Genomic DNA, 27880 nt, shown 5'->3' with positions numbered 1-27880 from the left:
GGATCCTCTGCTATAGGATCTTTGGCCCTGACTGAGGGAGAGGCGCCGCCTCGTGTACAGGCCGGGGCGCCGCCGCCTCCTCGTGCACAGGCCGGTCCGCCGCCTCCTCCTCGTGTACAGGCCGGGCTGCCGCCGAAACCTCGTGTACAGGCCGGGCCGCCGCCGCCTCCTTGTATACAGGCCGGTCCGCCGCCTCCTCGTGTACAGGCCGGGCCGCCGCGGGTACGTAGTGTAAGCAAAGATATTAGAGGAGCTCTGCTCTATAATCTTTGATGTAAGGGCAGAGCGCCGCTGTCAAGTTGTCTAAGGGCCGCAGAGGGGCCGCCTCTGGAACCTTGCGTAAGGACAGGGCCCGCAGAGTAAAGGCAGAAGCGCGGGTATGTTGTTTAAAGACAGAGCCCCCGCCGCCGCCGTGGGTACCTACCAGGGGGTCGCAGATACGTGGTGTAAAGCAGGGCTGCCAACATTGGGTGAGAATTGGGAGTGAGAAATTTGCGAGAGACCAAGCTCGAGGGAGCATCGCGACGGGGGGGGGGGGGGGGGTGGGTTGGGGGTTGGGAGGAGGCGCCCCCTCCCATTAGTACGCAACTTTGCATTTTTCAGCTTGAAATTGTGCAATATGGTGCAGGGCGCCCCCTCCCATTAGTACGCACTTTTGCATTTTTCAGCTTGAAAATTGTGCAATTGTGCATACTGTAGCGAGTCTTATAACTTACACTTGAATGCAATATATTTGCTTTAAATTGGATTGGAGGCGTTTTGAAAAGGGGGAGGCTGTGCGATCATTGATCACTGGCCTTCGGGGTACCAGGTGAGGGAGTGGCGCAATCGAGTGGGGAGAGGGCGTGGAAGAAGGGTAGGAACTTTTTGAAATTTTATGTATTAAAATCATGTTTTAGTGAACTGTAGAAGTATGATTTCAATGTTTTTTGTATGAAGTATTTTTATGGGGTAACTTTATCCACACAAAGGGTTGATGGGTGTATGATGGAACAAGCTGCCAGAGGAGGTAGTTGAGGCAGGGACCATCCCAACATTTAAGAAAAAGTTAGACTGATGACATGGATAGGACAGGTTTGGAGGTATGGACCAAAAGCAGGTAGCGTAGCTGGGACATGTTGGCGGGTGTGGGCAAGTTGTGCCGAAGGGCCTGTTTTCACACTGTATCACTCTATATGACTACATTATACCTCCACCAATGCTTCAAAATCAAGTGATCGAGTTTTATTGCCAAATACTCAAGCATAGAAACATAGAAATAGGTGCAGGAATAGGCCATTCGGCCCTTCGAGCCAGCACTGCCATTCAATATGATCATGGCTATTCATCTAAATCAGTACCTCTTTCCTGTTTTTTTCCCCATATCCTTTGACGTCGTTAGCCCCAAGAACTAAATGTAACTCTCTTGAAAACATCCAGTGAATTGGCCTGCACTGCCTTCTGTGGCAGAGAATTCCACAGATTCACAACTCTCTACGTGAAGAAAGTTTGTCCTCATCTCAGTCCTAACTGCCCCCCCTCCCCCCCCCTTATTCTTAAACTGTGACCCATGGTTCTGAACGCCCCCAACATCGGGAACATTTTCGTGCAGTTACAGTAAGTGAACATCTAGCAGGCAAGCAGGATGCTTTCTCCAACCACCCCCATTTGAAGTCCACTACCTTCCACCGTTTCTACCCAGTGCTTGGTACTTACTTCCAGCAGCCACTGGTTGTCCTCCAGGATGCACCGAGCCGCAGCCTGATCCATGCCGGTCACCTGGGCAAATTCGACACAGAGACGCTCAACACTCTTTTCCCCCTCTCTTTCCGCTCTCCTCTCCTCTCAACCCCCCACTTCTCTCTCTCCCCCTCTATCTCTCCCCTCCCCCTCTCTTACCCCTCTCTCTCTCTCTCTCCTCTCTCCCCTGTCTCTCCTCTCACCCCCTCTCTCTCCCCTGTCTCCCCCTCTCTCTCTCCCCTTCCCTCTCTTCTCTCTCCCCCCTCTCTCTCTCTCCCCCTCTCTCTCTCCCCCTCTCTCTCTCTCCCCCTCTCTCTCTCCCCCCCTCTCTTTCCCCCTCTCTCTTGTCCCCTCTCTCCTCTCTCTCTCTTTCCCCTACCTCACTTTCCCCTAACTCTCTGTCCCCCTCTCTCCCCCTCTTTCTTCTCTCTTTCCCTCTCTTTCTTCTCTCTCTTTCTTCTCTCTCCCCCTCGGTCTTCTCTCTCTCTCCCCCTCGCTTCCCCCAACCCTCTTTCTCCCTCCCTCTCTATCTCCCCCTCTCTCTCCCTCTCCACCCACTCTCCCCCTCTCTCGTTCCCCTCTCTGTCTCTCTTCTCACCTCTCTCTCTTCCCCCTCTCTCCTCCTCTCTTCCACATTTCTCCCTCCTACCTCACTCTTCCCCTTGCCCTCTCTCCCCTTATTTCTCCTCTGTCTCTATCTCATTTTCTTTGCCCCCATATCTCTCTTTTTTCCACGTTCCTCTCTTTCCCCCTCTTCCCCCTCTCTCTTTTACCACCCCTCTTCCCTTCGCTCTCCCATTCTCTCCTACCCTCTCCACCCCCTCTCTCTCTTCCCTCTCAACCCCTCTCTCACTCCCCCCCTCTCCCACCTCACTCTCCCACCTCTCTCTCCCCTACCTCTCTCTCCCTCTTCTCTCTCTCCATTCACGCCCCCCTCTGTCTCTCCCCTCTCTCTCCTCTCACCCCCCTCTCTCTCTCCCCACTGTCTCCCTGTCTCCTTCCCCTCTCTCTCTCTACACCTCCCTTTGAGAGTCTGTCCCTTCGACACAGAGACTAGCGGCAGCGGCGCAACGCCTCCGACGCCCGGGACATGCACTGTCCGGAGTGCTCCATGGCCAGGGCTGCAGCGAGCGACACGCCGGCCCCGGCAAACACTCGTCCGTCCTGGCTCCCCGCATCAGTTCCGGCCGCTGGTTCTGCTCCCATCCCTCCCGCAGCCCAGCTTCTCCAACACCCGCGGACCATGCAGTTTATCCGAGTTTTTACATTTTCGTTGATCACAAAATTTCTCACCACTGAGCGTGAGAAATTTCTGATGAGCGTGAGGGCGTGAGAGTTTGCTTGAGGGCGTGAGCCTCACGCTCAAAGCGTGAGAGTTGGCAGCCCTGTGTAAAGGCAGAGCCGACGGTACGTTGTGTAAAGGCAAGGGGGTCGGGGAGTTGTCCAGGACCAGGTATCAACCGTGGCAAGTGTTGCCATCACCTTGTGCACAGCTTTCCGCACCAGCAGCGGGTCGGCGGCCATGCAGATGTAGGCCGGGCCTGAGGTGAGGTAGGCGCAACTCGATTCTCCATGCTTGCGGGTTAAATGTCTCATTCGTCTCTTCTGCCAAGGGACATTGTCTGTTCTCATGCATCACAAAGGTGGACGTGAAGCGCTTAAAACTCCCCTTGACGTTAATAATGTGGCAACCTGGAAAGTTTGATGGAACAAATGAGGACAAGTAACGCTGGTCCAGGGCACTTCTCTCAAAGGAGTGCTGCCTGTTTACGTCCATCTATACTCAAATGATAAGCATTAATGAAACTGACCCCCTTCAAACTCTACTGGTGGTGTGCCTCAATTGTGCTTTTATTGTCACAAAACAGTGAAATTATTTTCATACAACCAATTCAGTAAAGTATTGCCATACCTACGCACATGGCCTGATTTGCAAATTGTACAGAAATAGTCTACTGATCCCGCATGCAGGAGGTGCATTTTCAAAGTGCAGTCTGCGCTCTAGTTGTTAGCGGTGCCCGATCCAGGTAAGCCCCAAGCTGCTGCGGGCCTCCAGCCATTGCCTTCCTTCAATGCGTGGATTGATCAGCGAAGCGACGTCACTCTCCTCGCTCGTCCACCTTTGTGCCCTGGGGACGCCCCCCGCAGCAGACCTTGAGCCTGCAGTAGGCCAGTCACCGGTTCCCTCTCATACCAGCATTGATCCTTGCCCATCGCATCTGTCATCGTCATGGTTCCATCCTCTGGTCTTCTGGTCTTTGGAGAACAAGCAGGGTCAGCTCATCGGCTTGCCCCTTCCAGGCCGCAGCCCGTTGGGTCACCACTTGGTTGTGAGTTAAAGGTTCCCCTGACTCATGCATGGTATTGTTTGCCTTGCATCAGTGGAAAGCCGTTTGCTTGGTGTGGAAGTAAAATTTAGGTTGTTCTCGATTGGTACGGTAAAGTAAAATGTTAGTCATATAGCATGAGGAAGCAGGTCACTTTGGCCCAGCGTGCCCATGCCAACCAAGATGCGCCAACTACACTAGTCACACTTGCCTGCATTTGGCCTCTATCTCACTAAACCTTTCCTGTGCATGTACCTGTCCAATTGTATTTTAAATGTTATTACTGTACTTGCCTCATTTACCTCCTCTGGCAGCTCATTCCATATATCCTCCGCCACTAAAGACAACGAGTCGTGACCTCTCCCTCTTCCATCTTGCAGAGACTGAGCCACACCCACATTTCCGGGTTTTATAACCCCTCCCCCCTCCCCCCACTGGAAAAGGTGTGGCTTTCATGGAGTGATTGACAGGAGAGAGATTCTCAACATTTAAAAAAAAACTAATAACACTTTTATTTTTCATTGATGGGAAGAATTCTCTGCATCTGCTCAGCGGAGGGGGACTGAGTAAGATGGCCAAAATCACAGCCGTAAGTGGTAGCGTTTTATCTAAAATCAATATACAGTGCAAACAGGAAGTAAGTGCATTTACAGTAGTGCCTTTTAACTTCAAGCCAAAGCACCCAAGCCACCATTTGCAGTAAGTAGTGCCTTTCAACGTCAAAGCTCCCAAGCCACCATTTGCAGTAAGTGGTGCCTTTCAACTTCAAGCCAATGCACCCACACCCCATTTGCAGTAAGTAATGCATTTTAACTTCAAGCCATTGCACCCAAGCCACCATCTGCAGTAAGAAGTGCCTTTCAACTTCAAGCCACACCCAAGCCACAATATGCAGTAAGTGGTGTCTTTCAACTTCAAGCCACACCCAAGCCATCATTTGCAGTAAGTAGTGCCTTTCAACTTCAAGCCAAAGCAACCAAGCCACCATTTGCAGTAAGTAGTGCCTTTCAACTTCATGCCACCATTTGCAGTAAGTTGTGTCTTTCAACTTCAAGCCAATGCACCCACGCCCCCCATTTGCAGTAAGTGCCTTTCAACTTCAAGCCACACCCAAGCCATCATTTGCAGTAAGTAGTGCCTTTCAACTTCAAGCCAAAGCAACCAAGCCACCATTTGCAGTAAGTAGTGCCTTTCAACTTCATGCCACCATTTGCAGTAAGTTGTGACTTTCAACTTCAAGCCACACCCAATCCATCATTTGCAGTAAGTTGTGTCTTTCAACTTCAAGCCACACCCAAGCTACACCCAAGCCACAATTTGCCGTAAGTAATGCCTTTCAACTTCAGGCCATTGCACCCAAGCCATCATTTGCAGTAAGTACTGCCTTTCAACTGCAAGCCAAAGCACTCAAGCCACCACTTGCAGTAAGTAGTGCCTTTCAACTTCAAGCCACACCCAAGTCACCATTAGCAGTAAGAGATGCCTTTCAACTCCAAGTCAAAGCTCCCAAGCCACCATTTGCAGTAAGTAGTGCCTTTCAACTTCATGCCACCATTTGCAGTGCCTTTCAACTTAATGCCAAAGCACCCAAGCCACCATTTGCAGTAAGTAGTGCCTTTCAACTTCATGCCACCATTTGCAGTAAGTGGTGTCTTTCAACTGCAAGCCAAAGCACTCAAGCCACCACTTGCAGTAAGTAGTGCCTTTCAACTTCAAGCCACACCCAAGTCACCATTAGCAGTAAGAGATGCCTTTCAACTTCAAGTCAAAGCTCCCAAGCCACCATTTGCAGTAAGTAGTGCCTTTCAACTTCATGCCACCATTTGCAGTGCCTTTCAACTTAATGCCAAAGCACCCAAGCCACCATTTGCAGTAAGTAGTGCCTTTCAACTTCATGCCACCATTTGCAGTAAGTGGTGTCTTTCAACTTCAAGTCACACCCAAGCCCCCATTTGCAGTAAGAGATGCCTTTCAACTTCAAGCCAAAGCAACCAAGCCACCATTTGCAGTAAGTAGTGCCTTTCAACTTCAAGCCAAAGCAACCAAGCCACCATTTGCAGGAAGTAGTGCCTTTCAACTTCAAGTCAAAGCTCCCAAGCCACCATTTGCAGTAAGTAGTGCCTTTCAACTTCAAGCCAAAGCAACCAAGCCACCATTTGCTGTAATAGTGCCTTTCAACTTCAAGCCAAAGCAACCAAGCCACCATTTGCAGTAATAGTGCCTTTCAACTTCAAACCAAAGCTCCCAAGCCACCATTTGCAGTAAGTAGTGCCTTTCAACTTCATGCCACCATTTGCAGTAAGTAGTGCCTTTCAACTTCAAGCCACACCCACGCCCCCATTTGCAGGAAGTAGTGCCTTTCAACTTCAAGCCAAAGCAACCAATCCACCATTTGCAGTAAGTGCATTTCAACTTCATGCCACCATTTGCAGTAAGTGGTGTCTTCAACTTCAAGCCACCATGTGCAGTAAGTAGTGCCTTTCAACTTCAAGCCAAAGCAACCAAGCCACCATTTGCAGTAATAGTGCCTTTCAACTTCAAGCCAATGCACCCACGCCCCCCATTTGCAGTAAGTAGTGCCTTTCAACTTCAAGCCACACCCAAGCCATCATTTGCAGTAAGTAGTGCTTTCAACTTCAAGGCAAAGCAACCAATCCACCATTTCTGGAGCGCTAGTATGAACCATTTTAGAACCAATAGAATTTTTTTTTGCAAGCTTTAGAACCAATAGACACTTTTTGCCAGCTTTAGAACCAATAGACATTTTTTGCAAGCTTTAGAACCAATAGAGACATTTTTTTGCAAGCTTTAGAACCAATAGAGACACTTTTTGCAAGCTTTAGAACCAATGGATATTTTTTTGCAAGCTTTCGAACCAATAGAGACATTTTTTTGCAAGCTTTCGAACCAATAGACATATTTTTTGCAAGCTTTACAACCAATAGAGACACTTTTTGCAAGCTTTTGAACCAATAGACATTTTTTTGCAAGCTTTCGAACCAATGGACATTTTTTGCAAGCTTTCGGACCAATGGACATTTTTTTGCAAGCTTTCGAACCGATGGACATTTTTTGCAAGCTTTCGAACCAATTGACATTTTTTTGCATGCTTTAGACCCAATAGACATTTTTTTGAAAGCTTTAGAACCAATTGACATTTTTTTGCAAGCTTTAGAACCAATGGGCATTTTTTTGCAAGCTTTAGAACCAATGGGCATTTTTTTGCAAGCTTTAAAACCAATGGGCATTTTTTTGCAAGCTTTAGAACCACTGGACATTTTTTTGCAAGCTTTAGAACCACTGGACATTTTTTTTGCAAGCTTTAGAACCAATAGACTTTTTTTGTAAGGTTTAGAACCAATAGACATTTTTTTGCAAACTTTAGAACCAATAGACACTTTTTTTGCAAGCTTTAGAACCAATAGACACTTTTTTTGCAAGCTTTAGAACCAATAGATATTTTTTGCAAGCTTTAGAATCAATAGACATTTTTTGCAAGCTTTAGAACCAATAGACTTTTTTTGCAAGCTTTAGAACCAATAGACTTTTTTTGCAAGCTTTAGAACCAATAGACACATTCTGGAAGCATTTTAGAACCACTAAGGGCACTTACATTTGAGTAGACATGTGTTCAGTGTTATTCACAGCTCAGAGAAACGTGACCCTCTGCCTTCCTCCAGCTTGCAGACACTGATTGAGGCACACCACTTCCTGGTTTTATAGTCCCTCCCCCCAGCAGAGAGAATGGGGAATTTTGTAAAAACATTAATATCTCTGTCATTTTTAATCGACGGGAAAAATCCTCGGCACACATGCGGCGGAGGGGGGCTCTGAGCAAGGTGGCCAAAAATGACGGCCGTAGGTGGCGGCGTTCTCTCGGAAATCGCAGCACAGATGACCAAAACCGGTCAAGAACAGACTTTTAGTAATATATAGATGAGAAAGATACAGGAACCTATAAATATCTTACACCTACATTAGTCACCAAAAAAACAAATCTCCTGAGGTACAACCCGGACAAGCATCACCCTCAAGGTTCATTACTACAGACAAAGTAACTGTAACAATGACCACGGTAATGTTTCAGAAACACCTTATCAAACATGTTGCAAGAAATGGTGTTGCCTTTTATTTTTACAACCAGCCTTTCTAGGCCTAAATGGAGAAATGGCTAAGGGAGAGTATCAAAAACCCTATACTTCAAGAAGCCAAGAATGAAAAGAAAAAGCTTAGAAAAACTCTTAAGGGGCGGTTCATCTATACATAACTAAAACTCTGATCTTGTGCTCTTCCGGTTTGTGTAGTTTTTTCTATATGCGCAAAAACCGGTACACGATAGCGCTACGATTTTTCGTCACGATACCATTCTCCTGTACAACAAGTTTTGTTCCGATCGATGATATAGTTTAAAAGTTATTAAAGTTTAAATAAATTTACTTCTCCGTGGATTGTCACCTTGTCGTGGTGGAGAAGCGTGTGTGGTCCTGAGAGCGATGCTGTCTGGATCTATGCTCATGGTAGGGCCACCCATGGCAGTAAGGTCGTGGGGGGAGGACTCTGACAAAGAGCAATCCATCTAAGACCTCAACGGTGGAACAGGCAGAGGATGATGGCTGACCTTCGTGAAGCATCACAACGGCTGGAAAGGCGGATGAAGGCTGCAGCAGAAAAGGGTCTCCGGTCGTCTTGGACTCCATGTCACTGGATCCTGACCCAGATCTGTCAAGGACCGTGTGGTGGCTGTCTGTGCACCAGTCTCCCCATGTTAAACAAAGTCACGCACTGGCTTCCTCCAACCTTGGAGACACCAATGGTCAGCCATGACCGAAGGGGGGCGAAGAAGGCTTAAAAATCTTTTTAAAACGCGTATGCACTGATTGGCCTCCTCTCCTGTCAGTCAGGGCGACGGCGACGCCCCTTCCTGCGCGCTGCTCGGCATCTTTACTGGAGCTGAGGGACGCTGGGCTGTAGCCAACGGAGGATACAATTGTCGGACAGACCGGAAGCGGCACCGAGCCGGAGATGTCGGGCAAACGGAAAGCGGAGAATTTGATCCTGGCGGAGGAGAGCGACCAGTTACTGATCCACCGCACTGAAAATAATTAAATCAGATTTAAGGGCTTCAATGAATGAGGACCTGGCAGAAGCAATTCAGTTCCTAAGGACAAGTTATTAATAAATTTTAGGTATGTACCTTTGTAGCAAACTTAACTACCTTTGCATTTAGTTTTAATTTCTATTGCACAAATACATTTTATTTAATTCAATGTAATTTTAATTTTGTCATGGTCGTATATATTTTAATTTTAGCATAATGAAATATGTTTTTTTTTCTCAAGAATAAACAATAAAAAAGCCACAATAGCACAGCTACAACCATTAAACTCAAAAGTTTAAGAACATGGGTTTACAAGGTAGCCTGATGATTCATGTAGTTCTTATGAAATACCATCTTGAATGAATGTATGAATAAGTTTATTGGCCAAGTATTCACATAGAAGGAATTTGCCTTGGTGCTCCGCTTGCAAGTGACAACATGACATACAGTGATAATTAGAATGACATCTTGTGTAATGTCATCATAGCAGATTTAGAATTATTATACCTCGGGGTCGGAGTAGGGCGTTTTGGTTATTGACTCCACAGCCTGGCCTGACCCGCTGAGTCACTCCAGCACTTTGTGAAACGTCACCTATTCATGTTCTCCAGAGATGCTGCCTCACCCGCTGAGTTACTACAGCACTCTGTGAAACGTCACCTATCCATGTTCTCCAGACATGATGCCTAACCCGCTGAGTCACTCCAGCACTCTGAAATGTCACCTATCCATGTTCTCCAGAGATGCTGCCTAACCCGCTGAGTTACTACAGCACTCTGTGAAACGTCACCTATCCATGTTCTCCAGAGATGCTGCCTAACCCACTGAGTACTACAGCACTCTGTGAAACGTCACCTATCCATGTCCTCTAGAAATGCAGCCTGACCTGCTGAGTTATTCCAGTACTTATTTTTGACGTAAAGCAGCATCTGCAGTTCCTTGTTTCTACTTGCTGTCTTCACCTCATTTGATATCATTGCCATTTGGTATCAATAAATTAATGTACCTACATTCTTTGACTACTCTTATAAATGCTGAATAATGGTCATTTCTCTCGTCAGGTCTTTCCACCATCAATGTTGTGATTGACTTAAGGATTTCCCCTCCATGTCTATTAGAAAGAGCATTGCAGGCTAAAGATGAGCATCCGACATCTATGTTAAATTTCCCTTTGGTCAATTTTAATTTGTGCTTCCTAGTCTTGGATGTCGGAATAGTGTTCCAAATTAACTGTGTTTGTTCAATTTTGAAAATTAAATTAGTTAAAATTAAATTAATTAAAAAGTGTCATGGTTCCAAGCAAAAGATTAATCTTGTGGATTCTTTAATGCTTTCAAAACCAAATTCTGAGAATTTTGAAGGAAAGCAAGCTGATTGTCAAGTTGGAAGTAGGCACGTAGTAGAATCGGAAAAGGATCAGTGATAGGCAACCTACCATTTGGTGAATCTTTATAACAGAATGCTGTGCTTCATTTGTTCGTATGTTTCCCTTTTGTCCTGGAACCAATTTTGAATACATTTGGTGGAATATGACTGACACTGTCCTGTTCTGGAGCATGCCATCCACTTCAGACTCAAGTGATCCAACCAAATAATTAAAAATCTCATTCTCCTCTATTTAAGTGACAACCCACTGAGTGATTCATCAGGTCATAAAGAATTGTAGAATTTGGCCATTCGGCTCATCAAGAGTACTCCACCATTCAATCATGTCTGATCTATCTCTCCCTCCTAACCCCATTCTCCTGCCTTCTCCCTATAACCTCTGACACCTGTACAGATCAAGAATCTATCTCTCTCTGCCTTAGAAATATCCACTGACTTGGCCTCCACAGCCTTCTGTGACAAGGTTTTGCACTTTCTTTCCACTTCCATAGTTATTTATGTAACGTCCATTGTATTCATGTCTCAGCTATATTATTTTACCACCTTCTATTTTCGGTGTACTTACCATTGCCAATGTGACCAGTTTATGTTGGATTTCTTAACTAAAATTAATAGACGGGACAATAAATTAGAAATTCCAGAAATTAATAGTCTTGGCACCACCTCCGCAACAAGTTCTGACTGCTGTCTTTCTTTTGTATGTCCTTTGGTTTTCCAGTAATTCTCTTTGTGCATTACTTATTAGAGAAAAAAGGTCTTAATTAAAATTAATTCTAAGATTATATTCAGTATATACTAGATAATTACTTGTGTAGTCCACAAATTATTTATATTGGTGTTTGAATCTTTTCATTATTGCAAAACAAAACTAATAGAGATGACGACAGCTCCATTTATAGCCCAGACCCCATCATTTTACTTGGTCAAATATTCTCTATTTTAAACCATTAAAATCTAAAATAGTTAACATTTTCCATTGTTTTACAGTGAATCACCGTTGTGCAATGGCAGGTGAATCAAAAGGTGCAAGTAATCCTTTGGAACAGTTCATTTTGTTGTCGAGAAATGCCAAAGGTTCAACATTAACTGGCCTTATTAATCAAGTTTTGGAGGCTCCTGGAGTTTTTGTGTTTGGTGAACTTCTAGAAACACCTGATATACAGGAGGTAAGAAGGAATGTAGAATAGTAAATATTGTCATCTTAAAATATTCTTTTCAATTGCCTTGAGTGATCACTAAATTTAAAATGTAGAGAACCTGGGCAATTTCTCTCCGAGGCGTTTTGATGACCATTTTAACCTTTTACAATGTAAAATGACCAAAAATCTACGAGCTTGAATTTGTGTTTTTTTCTGTAAGAATATTTGTGCTTCCTTCACAACTTGGGGAGCTCAAGTTCGACTCAAGCTCAATTGTGCCGTATCATTACTGTATCATTGACAATTATTTTGGTCACCTCAGGCTAAAATGATGTTATTGTTCTCTTCAGAGTTACCCTCTCAGCATTTACCCTGTATGGTCCCAAAGAATCTTGTGTATGTTTCAATAAAATTGCCCCTATTCTTCCAACCTCCACTGTCTGGGCTGGAGTGTGGCATGGCCTAATGGCAGCGGCTCGACTGCAGTCCGTCTGTCTTTTTTTTATTTTGTCTCGTTAAATGTATGTTTTTGATTCTAGTTTTTATTATTTTTTAGTAGTGTATATAGGAGGGGAGGGGGGTGGGGGAAACTGTTTAATCTCTTCCCTGTACGGGGACCCGACTTTTCCCTGTTGGGTCACCGGTGTTGTTGGGCTTAACATCGTCGGCGGCCTTCAACCGGAACCAACCTGAGGGCTCCAGTCGCGGAGCCTGCGGACTTGCCATTCATCTTTGCTGGCTGACTTCGGAACAGGGAGAGCTGTGGTGACTCGCGGCTTCGACCCGACTTCGGTGCTTCGGAGGCTCCGGCCGCAGGCCCGGTGGACAGGAACATCGGGAGCTCGCAGATCTCTGGTGGGAGACCGCTTTTCGGAGCTCCCGCAACGGCAACTTCTCTCGCTGGAATCGTGGGGTTTAAAGGACTCGGAGCGGGGCCTGACATAGCCCGGCACGACTTAAATGGCCGCGGGACTTACCATCTCCCTCCGGGGGCTATAACATCGTGAGCCCCATTCGCCTCGACGCTGTAGTTGGACTGCTGGAACGCGGGAGAAGAACAAAGGGAAGAAATAAGACTTTTGCCTTCCATCACAATGAGGAGGTGTTGGAGTGATGGATGTTTGTGTAAATTGTGTTTTTGTAATGTAAAAGACTAGGAATGTATTATGGGGAACAAGGAAATGGCAGATGAGTTGAATAGGTACTTTGGATCTGTGTTCACTAAGGAGGACATAAACAATCTTCCTGACATAGTAGTGGCCAGAGGATCTGGGGTGACAGAGAAACTGAAGGAAATCCACATTAGGCAGGAAATGGTGTTGGATAGACTGATGGGACTGAAGGCTGATAAATCCCCAGGGCCTGATGGTCTGCATCCCAGGGTACTTAAGGAGGTGGCTCTAGAAATCGTGGATGCATTGGTGATAATTTTCCAAAGTTCTATAGACCCAGGATCTGTTCCTGTGGATCGCTGGTCGGAGTGGACTCGGTGGGCAGAAGGGTGTATCTCAATGTCAACTAAGTAAGTAGGTCTTCTTCTTGCATATGGCATACACAGCCTAAAGTTGGTCAACTTGTTCTATTTGATCTTTTGTTTGTGCATGTCAGGTTGATTGCATTAGTCGAAGCAGGGTGGACCACGTGAAGGTTGCAATCTCCCACCCCAGTAAGTAAGTGAAAGGTCTGGATAGAGTGGATGTGTAGAGGATGTTTCCACTAGTGGGAGAGTCTAGGACCAGAGGCCAAAGCCTCAGAATTAAAGGACATTCCTTTAGGAAGGAGTTTTTGGAGGAATTTCTTTACTCAGAGGGTGGTGAATCTGTGGAATTAATTGCCACAGAAGGCTGTGGAGGCCATCAATGGATATTTTTTAAGGCAGCGATAGATAGATTCTTGATTAATATAGGCGTCAGGGTTATAGGGAGACGGCAGGAGAATGGATTAAGAGGGAAAGATAGAGCAGCCATGATTGAATGGCGGCGTAGACTTGAAGGGCCGAATGGCCTAATTCTTCTACTATCACGTGAACTTATGAGAGATACAAATGTTGCATTATTTTAAACATTGTGCTTGTAATCAATAGCATTTAAAAAATTACATTTTATTTTTTCGTTTTGTTACTAATTGTGAATTGTCATGGGATCTATGGGTCCTAAAAGTACTCGTTCACCAAGTATGTGATCAGTGATGATGCGTCAAAATGAATGAGCAAGGCAACTAATGCAATCATGGTAATCTCCTGAGTCATTGGTACAATGTGAGAAATGACAAAATTTAATTTAGTTTAGAAATGTAACAGGGAAGCAGGCCCTTCAGCTCACTGAGTTCATGCCGAACATCGATCATCCGTTCAACAATACTGAGATATGTATGAATTCCCACTTTAGTGCTGTTCTATAATGGGAAGCTGGACATTTATCATCTAGTCAACATGACAAAATGTGTCCCCAATACGGCAGCACCACAATAAAAATGGCCTTTTCATTGTGTTCTGAGCAGTATTTTAAATGCGAGACTATTACAATTTTCATCACTGTAATTTCAAGTATTTTCTGGGCACGGTCATTTTGCAATTATTGTTTGTAAAATATTGGGTTGGAGTAAGAAGTTCGAAGATTTGAGTGTCTAGTTTTTTTAACAGTACTGTATTGAAATTTCAGAATAGGTTCAGTTTAGTTTAGTTAATTGTTACATGTACCGAGTTACAGTGAAAAGCTTTTGTTGCGCACTAACCAGCAGAAAGACAATACATGATTACAATCAAGCCATTTACAGTGTATAAGGGATAAGGGAATAAGGATAAGCGAATATTGCTGAGGAGTTCAGTTATTAATTTGACATTTTTAACTTCGTAGATCAAATGAATCTGTAAAATAATACTAAAAAATAATAAAAACTAGAAAGCATGTTAATTTTAAGCATACTTTTAATTGTAAATCAATTATTTTAAATGTACCAATGTTTATAACCTTGATCTTTGTTCCTTTCCAGTTAGCTAATGGATCAAATGCTGCCTATTTTGAATTGTTAAACCTGTTTGCATATGGAACATATCCTGACAATTTAGGTAAGGAACTAGTATTCATTTGCTTCACGATTTATTTCTCCAAAATACTAGTGTTGTTGAAGTTGCAGCACAGATAGACAATTTATAACAATAAAATGTTTTATTCTCGTACTTTGATCCTATTTTTGCTACATTTATGAAATAGATTTCTACTTCAAGGTGTCATAATTTCACTTTAAATAACAACTTGCAGGCAAGCATGTTCTAATTTTTCATTCTTATAATCTAGTCATGGAGCTGGGAAAACTCGTACAAGCAGGGGAAGTGATAATGGGGAATAAAGAAATGGCAGAGGAGTTGCATAACCTTCTTGCATCAGTCTTCACAGTGAAAGACACCAGCAACGTGCCTGAAATTCAAGAGAGCCAGGAGGTGGAAGTTAGTGGACTAACTGATACAACTCTAATTAACCCAGATATGATATTTCCATCATGGTGATTCTGTTTACAAGTTGTAGCTTTAAGCATTTATACTCGTCTGATATATTTCCCGTTCTCATTTTACATTAGTTATTATGATAAATGTAATTAGTTCACTGTTGAAAGTCAACTTAATAGAACTAATTTAATAGGGTTTTTTCAATTTTCACATAAAATAAACATCTTTATTTACGTTGATTTGAATAATTAAGTGGACTGGAAAATTTAAAAAAAATCCTGATCAACGCAAAGCCTCTTTGGCAAAATGGTTGTGTGTTAACTCAGATTTGAGCTTTTTATGATTCTTGCTTTAATTCTGAAAGTTCTTTCTAGAATTACATATTTTCTGTTGTTTAGAAAATAAAGGAAGTCTGCCTGAATTAACATTAGCTCAGAAGAATAAGCTGAAACATCTCACCATAGTAAGCTTGGCTGCAAGAATGAAGGTACTTAAGATTTTATTTGCACGTACTTGCTAGGTCCAGGATGCATTATCATGTAGTGATTTTATTTTAAATGTTCTGACCTGGTTCAGTTTCATAGCCAACATTATTTTGTAAAGATTCCAATTGTATTTGTGAATATATCCTCTCTTTTATATTTAACTTATCCAGCAATTATGCTCTAGTTTTGATCTTGTGTGGTAAAATTTGAAATGATCCCATCGTTTGCTGCTGTTTAATAGATCTTTATTATCAAATTATATTTTACCTGCTCCCTGTTGGACTTAACATAGAGCAGGTATGCTTTTGTGCTTTAGAGGTTTAATTATTGATCTGCTTATCCCCTCTCTACTGCCAGTCATTCACTAGCTGCTGGTCAACTGGTAAATAAGAAGTGTGACTATCTTTGAAGTTATTTTGTTATTCCTTTTTGAGATATCTTGCATTAGCACATTGAATTGTTTGAACTGTTATTTCTGTCTAATTGTCGTTCAGTTGATCAAAATAGTGAATATTGGCGGCGCTGCCCTGCAGCTGCGGCTCGCCTGCAGTCCGTTTGTCTTTTCTTTTTTTGTTTTCTTTTGTCCCGTTGTTACAGTTTATTTCAGTTTGTTTTAGTTGTGTATGTGTGGGGGGGTGGGAGAAACATGTTTTAGTCTCTTCCTTCGGGGGGGATGCGACCTTTTCTTGTCATATCCCCCGTCTCCGTCTGCGCTGAGGCCTAATGGCGGAGCTGGCAGCCTCCAACTGGGACCGGCCTCGAGGCTCCGGAGGCAGAGCCAACCAGGACTTACCAACGCGAGGCTGGCCGACATCGGGGCTGTGGTGGCGTTGCGGCGGCGGCGACCTGACTTCGGAGGCTCGGCCGCGGGCCCAGTGAACGACAACGTCGGGAGCTCGCAGGTCCCAGTTTGGTGACCTGTTTTCTGGATCTCCCGCAATGACAGCTTCGTCCGCTGGACTGGAGGGTGGTAGCTTCGTCCGCTCCGGGCCGCGGAGTTTGAAACGGCCCGTTCGCGGAGCTCGGATTCAGCCACGGGACTTACTTACCATCATTCTATGTTATGATTGCAAGGCACGAAATTTTGTGCAGACTGAAAAGTCTGAATGACAATAAAGGAATACAATACAATATTTCTGAGATTCTAGCGATGACGGCGTACAAGCAGTCAAACTCCCTTCTAGAGTTGTAAATGTCTTTTCAAACTGACGAGAATTAAAGTCTTGCTTAAATCCTGTCTTTTTAGATAGTGTATGAAATTGGATTGGCTGATTTAAACCCAATTCATAATGGTAATGGGATGACAAATCAGAGCAGTTTCTACTATCAATTAATGGGACCTTTAATGGGAAAAGTGTACAATTATTGCATGATTACTTTTCTGAAGTTGAGGCCTTGACACTTTGGGAAGGAATCCAATGTACTTTTGCTGAGAAGTTATCATCTGACATATGTTGACCAAGTAATACTGGGCACTGAAGCTACGTGTTGAAATTGCTTTGTGTTTCCCTAGAACTAACAACCTCTTTAAAAACTTTATTTTGGATATAGAAAATTTGTGACATCCTTGCATGTATAACCACAGCACTAATGCTAAAGGTAGATTTGTCCTACGTTTAATTTTCTCTCTTCCTGTTTTTTTTCTCCCCACTCTCCTTACATACAATCAGTCTGAAAAAGAGCCCTGAACCGAAACGTCACCTATCCATTTTTTCCAGAGATGCTACCTGACCCTCTGAGTTACTCTGGCACTTTACGTCTATCTTTGGTGGAAACCAGCATCTGCAGTTCCTTTTTATTACAACTGCTAAAGGGTTTGAGAAATTTCCATTCAGTACCAAGTAATATTTGAGGTTATTTATATGAGGTTATTTTATATATGCAACAAGAGCTGGAATAGGCCTCGCAGCCAGTCAAGCCTGTTCATCCATTCTAGGAGGTTATGGTTGAACTTCAGAAACAGAACAAAGACTAGAGGACATAGCTTTCCCCATCCTGAACCTTATTTCTCTTGATTCCCATAGTAACCAAACAAAAAATGATGTGTCTTGAATATTTTCAAAAGATGAGCATGCACATTCAGTAGGGTAAGGACATTTTTGCATTTACAAACTTCCTTCTGAAGAAATGGCTTCTCAACATCTAATTCCTTATCTTAAGACAACTTGTTCTTGTTTCAGACACTCTAATCATGGTAAACAACATGGTAATAGTTTAATTACATCATCTTTCATCCTTCTAAACAGGAGGAATTACAGGCCCTCAAGACCTGTCTTATACTAGGAATCAAACAAGTGATAATGCTGCCTCACCCGCTGAGTTTCTCCAGCATTTTTGTCTACCTATAATCTCACAACAGGTGTATTATGAAACAGCTAAGCATATGAAATTGAATTATTTTGTTTGAATGAAAATAAGGTCAATTTTTAGGCAGCAGCTCATTTTTCTTCCAACAATTCTGAATTTCTCATTAGAATCTTGCTGTTTTAGTCCATTTTACTAATAATGTAGCAATGTCACTTGTTAAGATGTGCAATCTAAAAAAAACGTATAACTGATTCAAAAGATGCTTTGTTAGTTAAATAAACAGTTTGAGTAAATGAGTGTTCTCTTTTCAACAAATGATTAGAATTTTCTCCACCAGTTTGACTGCCTTATTCAATGGAACTTCTCACCTGACAATGATACTGTGTGCAGTTCATGAACTTATTATCTACAATGAGATGTTGTCCTATTAATATTTGCCAGGTATTGTTTCCAGATTACAGTTTTGAGAAGATGATTTGGAAATGTCATAGAGTGATACCGTGTGGAAACAGGCCCTTCAGCTCAACTTGCCCACAAGGGCCAACAAGTCCCAGCTACACTCGTCCCACCTACCAGCATTTATCCATATACCTCCAAACCTGTCCTATCCATATACCTGTCTAACTGCTTCTTAAATGTTGGGATAGTCCCTGCCTCAACTATCTCCTGTGGCAGCTTGTTCCATACATCCACCACCATTTGTGTGAAAAAGTTACCCATCAGATTCCTATTAAATCTTTTCCCCTTCACCTTAAACCTGTGTCCTCTGGTCCTCGATTCACCTGGGCAAGAGTATGCTGGGTCAAAAGAAAAAATATCCTCGGCATTTATTGTATTTAGGGTTTTGTTGAAAAATATTGTTGTCCATTCCATGGGATAACTGTATATAGAAAAACATTGCCATGAAATTGCTAACAGTTACTTTAAAACTTTGCAGTGCATTCCATATTCCATGCTTCTAAAAGACCTTGATTTAAAAAACCTCAGAGAATTGGAGGATTTAATCATTGAAGCAATTTATACTGATATAATTCAATGCAAACTCGATCAGCGAAATCAGCTGCTTGAGGTTGACTTTTGCATCGGCAGAGATCTCCAAAAGCAAGACATCAGCAACATTGTTAAAACTCTCCAGGAATGGCAAGTGTTTTTGAAAAATTAATAATGTTTTGTAACTTCTATATCATAAGAAAATGCTATGGAACGATTGGAAAAAAGTTCTTGGGATATATCAGTGCCTTAATGAAACATACTTTTTCCCATGCCTGCCGATTATAAAGATGAATGCATGAAGCTTGATCCATGTAATATTATGGTTCTGAACAAGATAGTGTGTCCTTGGTCCAGGTCTGCAGTTTTCATTTTCCTTCCCGAAAATCAAATTACTTGAATAAATACATGAATATATTACAAGCTATTAGCCCTTAACAACAAACTCGCATATAATTACCTTTCATAATATTGTCAGTTTACTGAATATATATTTGTATAATGTTACTTGTACAAATTCCTGTTGTGATGCTGTTTTAATTGCAAGTTGTGGTACTGGAATTACATTCAATTCTCCATCTTAACATAATTGTTTTGAAATTTGTGTGGTTATCTTAGTCATTTTTGTTGTGAAAAGATTATGCCTGATGGCTGTGTGACAAAGATCACATTGCCAAATGTTTATCTAATTCTTTACAGGTGTGATTGTTGTCAGGCAGTTCTACTGGGGATTGAACAGCAAGTTCTCCGTGTAAATCAGTACAAAGAGGGCCACTCTAAAACTCAGCAGCAAGTAGAAACCGAGGTGAGTTTTGAAAATTATTAAGACAAGACTCCACAGTGCATTAATCCCATGTCCACAGATCTGTGCAGTTTATTCTAATGTGATGAGCACCTAAACAAGAAAATACAACTGTGGTGGAAGGGTGTTATTCTGTCTAGAGGTCTGCGATTGAAGGAGTTCCACAGGGATCTGTGCTGGGGCCTCTTGTTTGTGATGTATATAAATAACTTGGATGTAAATGTAGATGGGTTAGTTAGTAAAGTTGCAAGTGCCAACAACATTGCAAGGATTGTAAGGAAGGTTGTCAAAGTATACAGTGGGATACATATTGCAGAAATCAGCAAAGAAATGGGCAATTAGTTTAATTAAGGGAAGTGTAAGGTGTTGCATTTTGGAAGGTTGAGTGTGAGTGTAAGGGGAATGTATATGATTGATGGCAAGACCATTAACAGCATCACAACAGTATCTGGACTACACTTCTTCCCACCCTGCTTCCTGTAAGGACTCCATCCCCTACTCCCAATTCCTCCGTCTATGCCGCATCTGCACCCAGGATGACGTGTTCCACACCAGGGCATGGGAGATGTCCTCATTCTTCAGGGAACGGGGGTTCCCCTCTTCTACTATAGACGAGGCTCTCACCAGGGTCTCTTTTATACCCCGTAACTCTACTCTCACTCCCCATCTCCCCCACTCCCCATCCCCCCCACTCGCAACAAGGGCCGAGTCCCCCTTGTCCTCACCTTCCACCCTACCAGCCGTCACATATAACAAATAATCCTCCGACATTTTTGCAACCTCCAACGTGATCCCACCACTTGCCACATCTTCCCACCTCCTCCCCTGTCTGCTTTCCGCAGAGACCGCTCCCTCCGAAACGCCCTGGTCAATTCGTCCCTTCCCTCCCGAACCACCCCCTCTCCGGGCACTTTCCCTTGCAACCGCAAGAAATGCCACACTTGTCGCTTTACCTCCCCCCTTGACTCCATTCAAGGTCCCAAGCGGTCTTTCCAGGTGCAGCAGAGGTTCACCTGCACCTCCTCCAACCTCATCTATTACATCCGCTGCTCTAGATGTCAGCTGCTCTACATCGGTGAGACCAAGCGTAGGCTTGGCGATCGCTTCACCGAACACCTCCGCTCGGTTCGCAATAACCAACCTGATCTCCCGGTGGCTCAGCACTTCAACTCCCCCTCCCATTCCGAATCCGACCTTTCTGTCCTGGGCCTCCTCCATGGCCAGAGTGAGGACCACCGTAAATTGGAGGAGCAGCACCTCATATTTCGCTTGAGCAGTTTGCACCCCAGCGGTATGAACATTGACTTCTCTAATTGCAGGTAGTCCCTACTTTCTCCTCCCCTTCTCAGCTCTTCCTCAGCCCACTGGCTCCACCTCTTCCTTTCCTCTTCCCGACCCCCCCCCCCCCCCCCCCCCCCACCCTCACATCAGTCTGAAGAAGGGTTTTATTTTAGTTAATCTTTTAAACTTTGCTCTCATTTTCTTTGTCAATAAATTCATTCTATTTAAGTGGAATGCAAGCAACTACTGGGAGAAATTAAGCAAATATATCCTGAACTAATGGATACAATTGAACTTGCCTTCAGAATGGGAAGTGCACTACTCGTCTTGGTGGTTGAATTTACAGGTTGCCAGTGAGTTGATTTGAAGGGTCTCGACCCAAAACGTCACCCATTCCTTCTCTCCAGAGATGCTACCTGTCCCGCTGAGTTACTGCAGCTTTTTGTGTCTATCTTTAGTTGATTTGTAATCAGTAAACTCTGCAACCAACTTCTTTCTCAGACATCAGTTTGGGTGGAAATAATTTCTAACTCGTCTACACCAAACCACAACATTTTGAAAAATTTAACATGTATAAGAATAAGTTTTCATTAGGTTTCATTAAAGGAAGCAATAGGTGGAAGTCTTGACCAATAATTCACTTAAATATAAAGCTGCTATTTTATTTGTTTTGCTATGGATTTCATGATAGAGGGGAGAAGACAGTTCAGGAAGAAGGAAGACTTATCAGAGATATCTGCAAGGAAAATCTTGTTGGAGCAAACATGGCAGACATTGGAAGAATGGAAAGAGGACGTAGTTCAGTGAGATGATTTTTGTGTAGGCATATGGATATGCAGGGAACAAAGGAACATGGATTATGTGCAAGCAAATAAGAGCATCATATTTGGCACAGACATTGTGGGCCAAAGAGCCTGTTCTTGTGTTGTACTGTTCTATAAATGTGGGAGTCAGTAGAGTTGTAAAGGATGTTTGTCAATTCTAGTCTATTCCCTGAGATGGTGACAAAGATCCAGAAAGGAAAGGGATGAATTTAAGATTAGTTTAGTTTATTATTGTCACCTGTACTGAGATACAGTGAAAAGCTTTTGTTGCATCCTATCCAGTCAGCAGAAATACAATACGTGATCCCAATCGAGTCATTTACAGTTTTATATATATATATATATATATATATATATATATATGATAAGGGAATAACAATTAGTGCAAGGTAAAGCCAGCAAGGCCTGATCAATGGTAGTCCGAGGGTCACCAAAGAGGCAGATAGTAGTTCAGCACTGTTCTCTGGTTGTGGTAGAATAATTCAGTTGTCTGATAACAGCTGGGAAGAAACTGTCTGTGAATCTGGAGGTGTGTATTTTCACACTTCTATACCTTTTGCCTTATGGGGGAGGGGAGAGGACTGAGTGGCCAGAGTGCAACTCATCCCTGATTATGCTGCTGGCCTTGCCTTGGCAGTGGGGGGTATAAATGGAGTCGATAGAAGGGAGGTTGGTTAGTGTGATGGTCTGGGCTGTGTCCACAATTCGCTGCAATTTCTTGCGGTCTTGGACCTTGTGAAGCTGAGAGCCGGGTGAAAATTGACAGCAAAAACATTTTTTAATTCTGTGCGAGTACAGGAAACTATCAAATATTAAACATTAGTTTCCTTAACTGCTCCTTGGTGGTGGCAAGTTCAGCCAATTAGTTTTCCCTGTTTTTTTATTTGATTTATAAATTGCATTTAAACCATGTACTTCTGGACTCTGAAAATACTCCATCAAGTCCATAAGACCTTTCATAAGTCTTTTCATAAGGACTTTGGTAATCATTATCAGGACACCCCTCAGCTTCAGAGGCCACCCCTCAGAGAAAAGAGAAAAGAATTCTGCGCTGGATAAATAAAACAGTTCATCGATTACATCTGACACTTTGCTGCCAGTTTTTTAAAGTTTTGTTTGACTGCTGGGTCAACCTGAACCTTACCCAGTGATATTTTTCCTGCTCGCAAGAGAACTGTCCCTCGTAATTTGTCTGCTAACTCCTGTATCAGCTTTGCAATTGAAAAGCTTGTTTTTTCTCTAGATCTTGTCTCTTTAAAAAAACAATTAAATTTTGATATTATTTTCAATAACATTTTAAATGTTTTTTATCTGATTTAAGTGATTTGATAAGGAGACTTTTTGAATAAAGATTTCAGTAAGAAAGAATAAGATTGTCTATTTTTCACTAAAATCAAATAACTGCTGGAAATCTGTGGAAAAAACAGTAAAACTCTCAGCAAGTCAGACCGTATCTGTGGCTAGAGAAACAGATTTAATGTTTTGACTTGTAGAATTTAGACTTCATTGGCATCATATTAATATTTTTTTAACATAAAAGGTAGAGGTTGCTGGGCCAAGAACAGTGCCGTAACTGAAAGATGGGACGAGTACAAAGATGCATGCTTTCCGTGCTTTTAGATGGAAAAGGGCTGATTAGGGATAGTCATCTTGGTTTTGTATGTGGGATACCTTGTCTCGTGAACCTGATTGAGTTTTTTGAAGATGTGAGCAATGAGGTTAATGAGGGCAGAGCTGTAGATGTATATATGAATTTCAGTAAGGTATTCGAGAAAGTAACGCATGGTAGGCTGCTCTGTAAGGTTAGATCATGTGGGGTCCAAGGAGGGTGAGCTGAATGGATAGAAAATTGGCTTCATGGAAGGAATCAGAGGGTGATGATGAGTGTTTTTTGGACTGGAGGCCTGTGACTAGTAGTGTGCCCCTGGATTCAGTGCTGGACTCATTGCTGTTTGTCATCCATATCAATGATTTGGATGAGAACGTACATGGCATTATTAGCAAGTTTGCAGATGACACTAAAGTGGTTGGTGTTGTAGATAGTGAAGATGGTTGTCAAAGATTACAGCAGGATCTTGATTGGTTGGGCAGGTGGGCTGAGGAATGGTTAATACGCTACGATAGAACTTTATTCATTCCCGAGGGAAATTGGTCTGCCTACAGTCATAACACACAACAAGGTACGAAAACTTGAAATTAAAATTAAATTAAAAGTGAAAAGTGAAAAAAAACGAAAAAGACAAACAACGCTGGCTGTCGTGTGCACAGCGCCTTAACCGGAACGAACAAACAAACAAACGCGGGCTTATCCCCTAGGCAGAGGATTCTAAAACTAGAGTGCCCCCCGCTCCCCCACACAGGGGTCCCGTTTTGTTCTCCCACCGTCCCTCACGCGGTTCCCCCACGCCAGGTCCTCCATTGTTCTTCACGGAGGTCCCCCCACGCCGGGTCATCGTTGTCTTTCCCCCCCCCCCACGCTCATTGACCACTGAATGCACCATCATCGGCCGTAGCACCGACCTCTCCACAATGCTATAATTAATTTAATAGAAATGTGAGGTGTTCCATTTTGGGAAGTCTAACATGGGCAGGACTGACACATGGAAGGTGTCTAGGGAGTGTTGTGGAGCAGAGGGATCTAGGAATGCAGGTCTAGTTAATTGAAAGTGTCGTCATGGGTGGGTAGGGTGGTCAATAAGGCCTTCGGCACATTGGCCTTCATCAGTCAGAGTATTGTGTATAGAAGTTGGGAGGTCATGCTGCAGTTATACAAGACGTTTGTGAAGCCACGTTTAGAGTGTTACTTTCAGTTTTGGTGACCATGTTATAGGAAAGATGTTGTCAAGCTTGAAAGGGTTCAGAGAATATTTACCAGGATGTTGCAGGACTCGAGGGACTAAGCTATAGGGAGAGGTTGAGCAGAATAGGGCTTTATTCCTTGGAGCGCAGGAGGATGAGGAGTGGTCTTGTAGAGGTGTACAAAATCAGGAGAGGGATAGATTGGGTAAGCGCACAGTCTTTTGCCCAGGGTAGGGGAATCGAGAACATGAGGACATAGATTTAAGGTGAGGGGGGAAATATTTAATGGGAAACTGAGGGGTGACTTTTTTTACACAAATGTTGTGGGTGTATGGAACAAGCTGCCGGAGGAGGTAGTTGATAACAATAACAACATTTAAAAAACATTTAGACATACATGGATAAGGATAGGTTTGGAGGGATATGGGGCAAAAACAGGGACTAGTGTAGATGGGGTATGTTGGTCGGCGTGGGCAAGTTGGACCGAAGGGCCTGTTTCTATGCTGTATGACTATGACATAAATTTAATGATACAAATATACTTTTGTCTTTCAGGGTGCAGGTTATTGGTTAGAATTATTCCAGGAGGGGGCGGTGGGGGGGGCGCTGCAAGCCGGCAGCCCTGTCAGCAGCGTGTTAGAATTTTCAACTTTTTTTTCTTTTTTTAGTGTGACCTAATGTGTTTTTTTGGTGTCTCTCTGTGTGTCTTGTGTGGGGGGGGGTAAGGGGGAAACCGTTTTGGTCGCCTCCTCCACGGAGAGGCAACTTTTTCCATGTCACCTCCCCCGTGGCCTAACAGCAAGGATCGGTGCGGCCTTTCCCGGAGACCTGCCCGGAGCTTCAGCGGCGGGCGCATCGTGGACTCTCGTCGCGGAGCGGGCGAGCCCTCGCCGGAGGGGAGCACTCCCTTCGCTGGCCCGCGGCAGCCTGAAGCCGCAGTCTGCGGAACCTCAGCTGGCGCTGCGTCCGCAGCCTGGGATCCCTCGTTGGGGACCCGGGAAGAGAAGAAGCTCCGACCGCCAGCCCGCGCTACCGCGGGAGAGGCGGGGACTTACCATCAGGAGCGGGGTCCCTCGTCGGGGACCCCTGGAGAGGAGCTCTGTCCGTTGGCTCTGCGGTGATTCTGGCTGCAGCACGGCGGGAACTTAAATTTTTTGACCAGTGGCCTACACCAACCTGAAGCCGCGGTCTCCGGTGGGGAAGCACCGATTCAGGACTTACCTGGACTTTAACTGGACTTTACCTTGTCTGAACTTCTGGACGCCCGCAAGCGGCGGCTGCGGAGGGTTGAGGTCCGGACCACGGGGGGAAATGGAGGAGGACTGGCCAAATTTTGTGCCTTCCACCACAGTGATGAATGCTGTGGTGGATGCTTGTGTTAAATTTTAAATTGTGTTTTTGTGTGTTTTTTCATTGTACCGCTGCTGGCAAATTCATTTCACTTGCACTTTATGTGCAAGTGACGAATAAAACTGATATTGATATTGATAGGACAATTATTCAGGACCTAAATCTAAAATGGCTTTAATGCTTCCCTGTTCCATTGTCTATTGGAATAACATAATTTTAAAAATTGTGATTCTTATTTTAAAGGTGGCCAATATAAAGAAGACCTTGAAGGCAACGGCTTCTACCTCGGCACAAGAACCTGACCAGCACCCAATGGATCGTGATGCTCCACAGCTCATTGAACAACGTTCATCTACAAAGAAATTGTCAAAAGCCAAGAGTTTATCATCCAGTCGTCATTAGAACATTAATTGCCTGGATTATCCTGTGCTTTGAAGAAAACTGAGAAGAAATTAAATATAATGAACAGTGCAATGCTTCTCATGAATAACACTTGAAAGAGATTTAAGAAACTTTTACTGTGCATTTGAAATCGTTTTGTAATCTGTGGTTCTTTTTTTGGTAGGAATCTCAGATGATGACCGAATCAGCCTTTCTTATTAAATGGGACCAGTTGTAAACTGACTACTGAAGTGATGTCCATCCAATAAAGTTTCATCATTTTGCCTTCAGTGTCTGGAAAGCCAGGCAGTAAGCAGAATACTACAAAAGCTACTCTGCTGTGGTTAAAAGATATCTGGAGTCGGTAGGTTCCGAGAACTTAATAGGAAACTACTAACGTGTATTTTATCAAATATTTTGTGTCATAAATATTGTGTGCAATATTCTCAAACTGATGCACTCCAGACGAGTGTAATTGCTGAAAAGCATGTTAAGATGAAGAAACAATACTGGGGTTCAGTGACATTAATTGTGTCTTTGACAATACAGCTACAGGTGCACAACCTTTTATCCGAAGATCCAAATACCGAAAACCTCCGAATAGCGGCCATTTTTTCGGTCCTTGAAGAAAGGTCCTTGAAAATGTTCACCGAGGGTGGCCCGCAGAGGTGACAGCGGAACCTCCGGTCGGTCCTCGAAGAAAGGGGAACTAAATCCCCATTCATAAAAGAGAAGGTGAGGGTATATTGCGCGGGAGGGTTAATAATTGACAATATGCTGCTGCCTGCCCGCTGAGTTAAAAAGTTCCCACGGTAGACTCACGATACACAGTGTTTCGTGAGTCTTGCGTGGGAACTTTTTAACTCAGCGCGGCAGGCAGCAGCAGATTGTCGCTCCCTTCAGTTTCACCCCACCTACACCCCTCTGCTTCCCGGCCATGTGTGTGACCCCTTCCCTCCCCTCTGCACCGGCGCGGGGGCTTTGCACTGTCTTCAAGTCGGCGATTGCAGCAGGACCATGCCAGTCACCGGAGACGTCAGGACCAACGGGACACCGACCCCCAGGCCCACTGCAAGTACGGAGATCCCAGAGACCCACAGCCAGCAGCAGCCCAGCCCCGTTCCAACTCCAGAGGAAAACTGCAAACTGGCCGGAGACGTCAGGACCACCAGAAGCCGTTCCCCGAGCTGCGCCCCCTCATCGGGACACCGACCCCCAGGCCCACTGCAAGCACGGAGATCCCAGAGACCCACAGCCAACAGCAGCCCAGCCCCGCTCCAACTACAGAGGAACCTGGGTTGCGGATGACGGGGCGCAGTTCGGGGCGTCGTAGGGGCCCATCAGGGAGCGGGTTCCTGTTGGTCCTGACGTCTCCGGCCACCTGCCATCCTCCGGGAACTGTACCGCCCTTGCAGGAGAGTGGGGTTGTTTGCTGTTGCAGAGGGAGGGGGCAAGGGCGGTACAGTATCCAGTCTCAGCTCCAGTCCAGGGGGGTGGCCGGAGACGTCAGGACCAACGGGACACCGACCCCCAGGCCCACTGCAAGC

At 44.1% G+C, this 27880-nt stretch overlaps 1 protein-coding gene across 2 annotated transcripts; it reads left to right on the top strand.

Annotated features, from left to right (window-relative positions):
* The first annotated feature begins 14 nt into the window (after positions 1-14).
* Positions 15-26576, top strand: cops7b (COP9 signalosome subunit 7B). Of its 2 annotated transcripts, none has more exons than XM_033031337.1 (7): positions 15-222; positions 11518-11696; positions 14661-14736; positions 15513-15601; positions 18844-19046; positions 19596-19701; positions 26196-26576. In XM_033031337.1, the coding sequence occupies exons 2-7, from the start codon at positions 11535-11537 to the stop codon at positions 26352-26354; spliced, it is 795 nt and encodes a 264-aa protein (XP_032887228.1). In that variant the 5' UTR covers positions 15-222; positions 11518-11534; the 3' UTR covers positions 26355-26576. The 2 variants fall into 2 exon arrangements, with proteins under 2 accessions (XP_032887228.1, XP_032887229.1); XM_033031338.1 differs by lacking the exon at positions 15-222 and adding an exon at positions 8754-9232.
* Positions 26577-27880: the final 1304 nt, after the last annotated feature.

Source organism: Amblyraja radiata, chromosome 13, assembly GCF_010909765.2.
Source record: "Amblyraja radiata isolate CabotCenter1 chromosome 13, sAmbRad1.1.pri, whole genome shotgun sequence".
Taxonomy (NCBI): domain Eukaryota; kingdom Metazoa; phylum Chordata; class Chondrichthyes; order Rajiformes; family Rajidae; genus Amblyraja; species Amblyraja radiata.
This window is presented reverse-complemented; position numbering and strand designations above follow the sequence as displayed.

Bases quoted from the DNA above. Each gene is read 5' to 3' on its own strand.
- cops7b (XM_033031337.1), top strand. From the start codon at position 11,535: ATGGCAGGTGAATCAAAAGGTGCAAGTAATCCTTTGGAACAGTTCATT. The intron at 11,697-14,660 runs GTAAGAAGGAAT...GTTCCTTTCCAG, and splicing joins AAACACCTGATATACAGGAG to TTAGCTAATGGATCAAATGC. The intron at 15,602-18,843 runs GTACTTAAGATT...AAAACTTTGCAG, and splicing joins GCTTGGCTGCAAGAATGAAG to TGCATTCCATATTCCATGCT.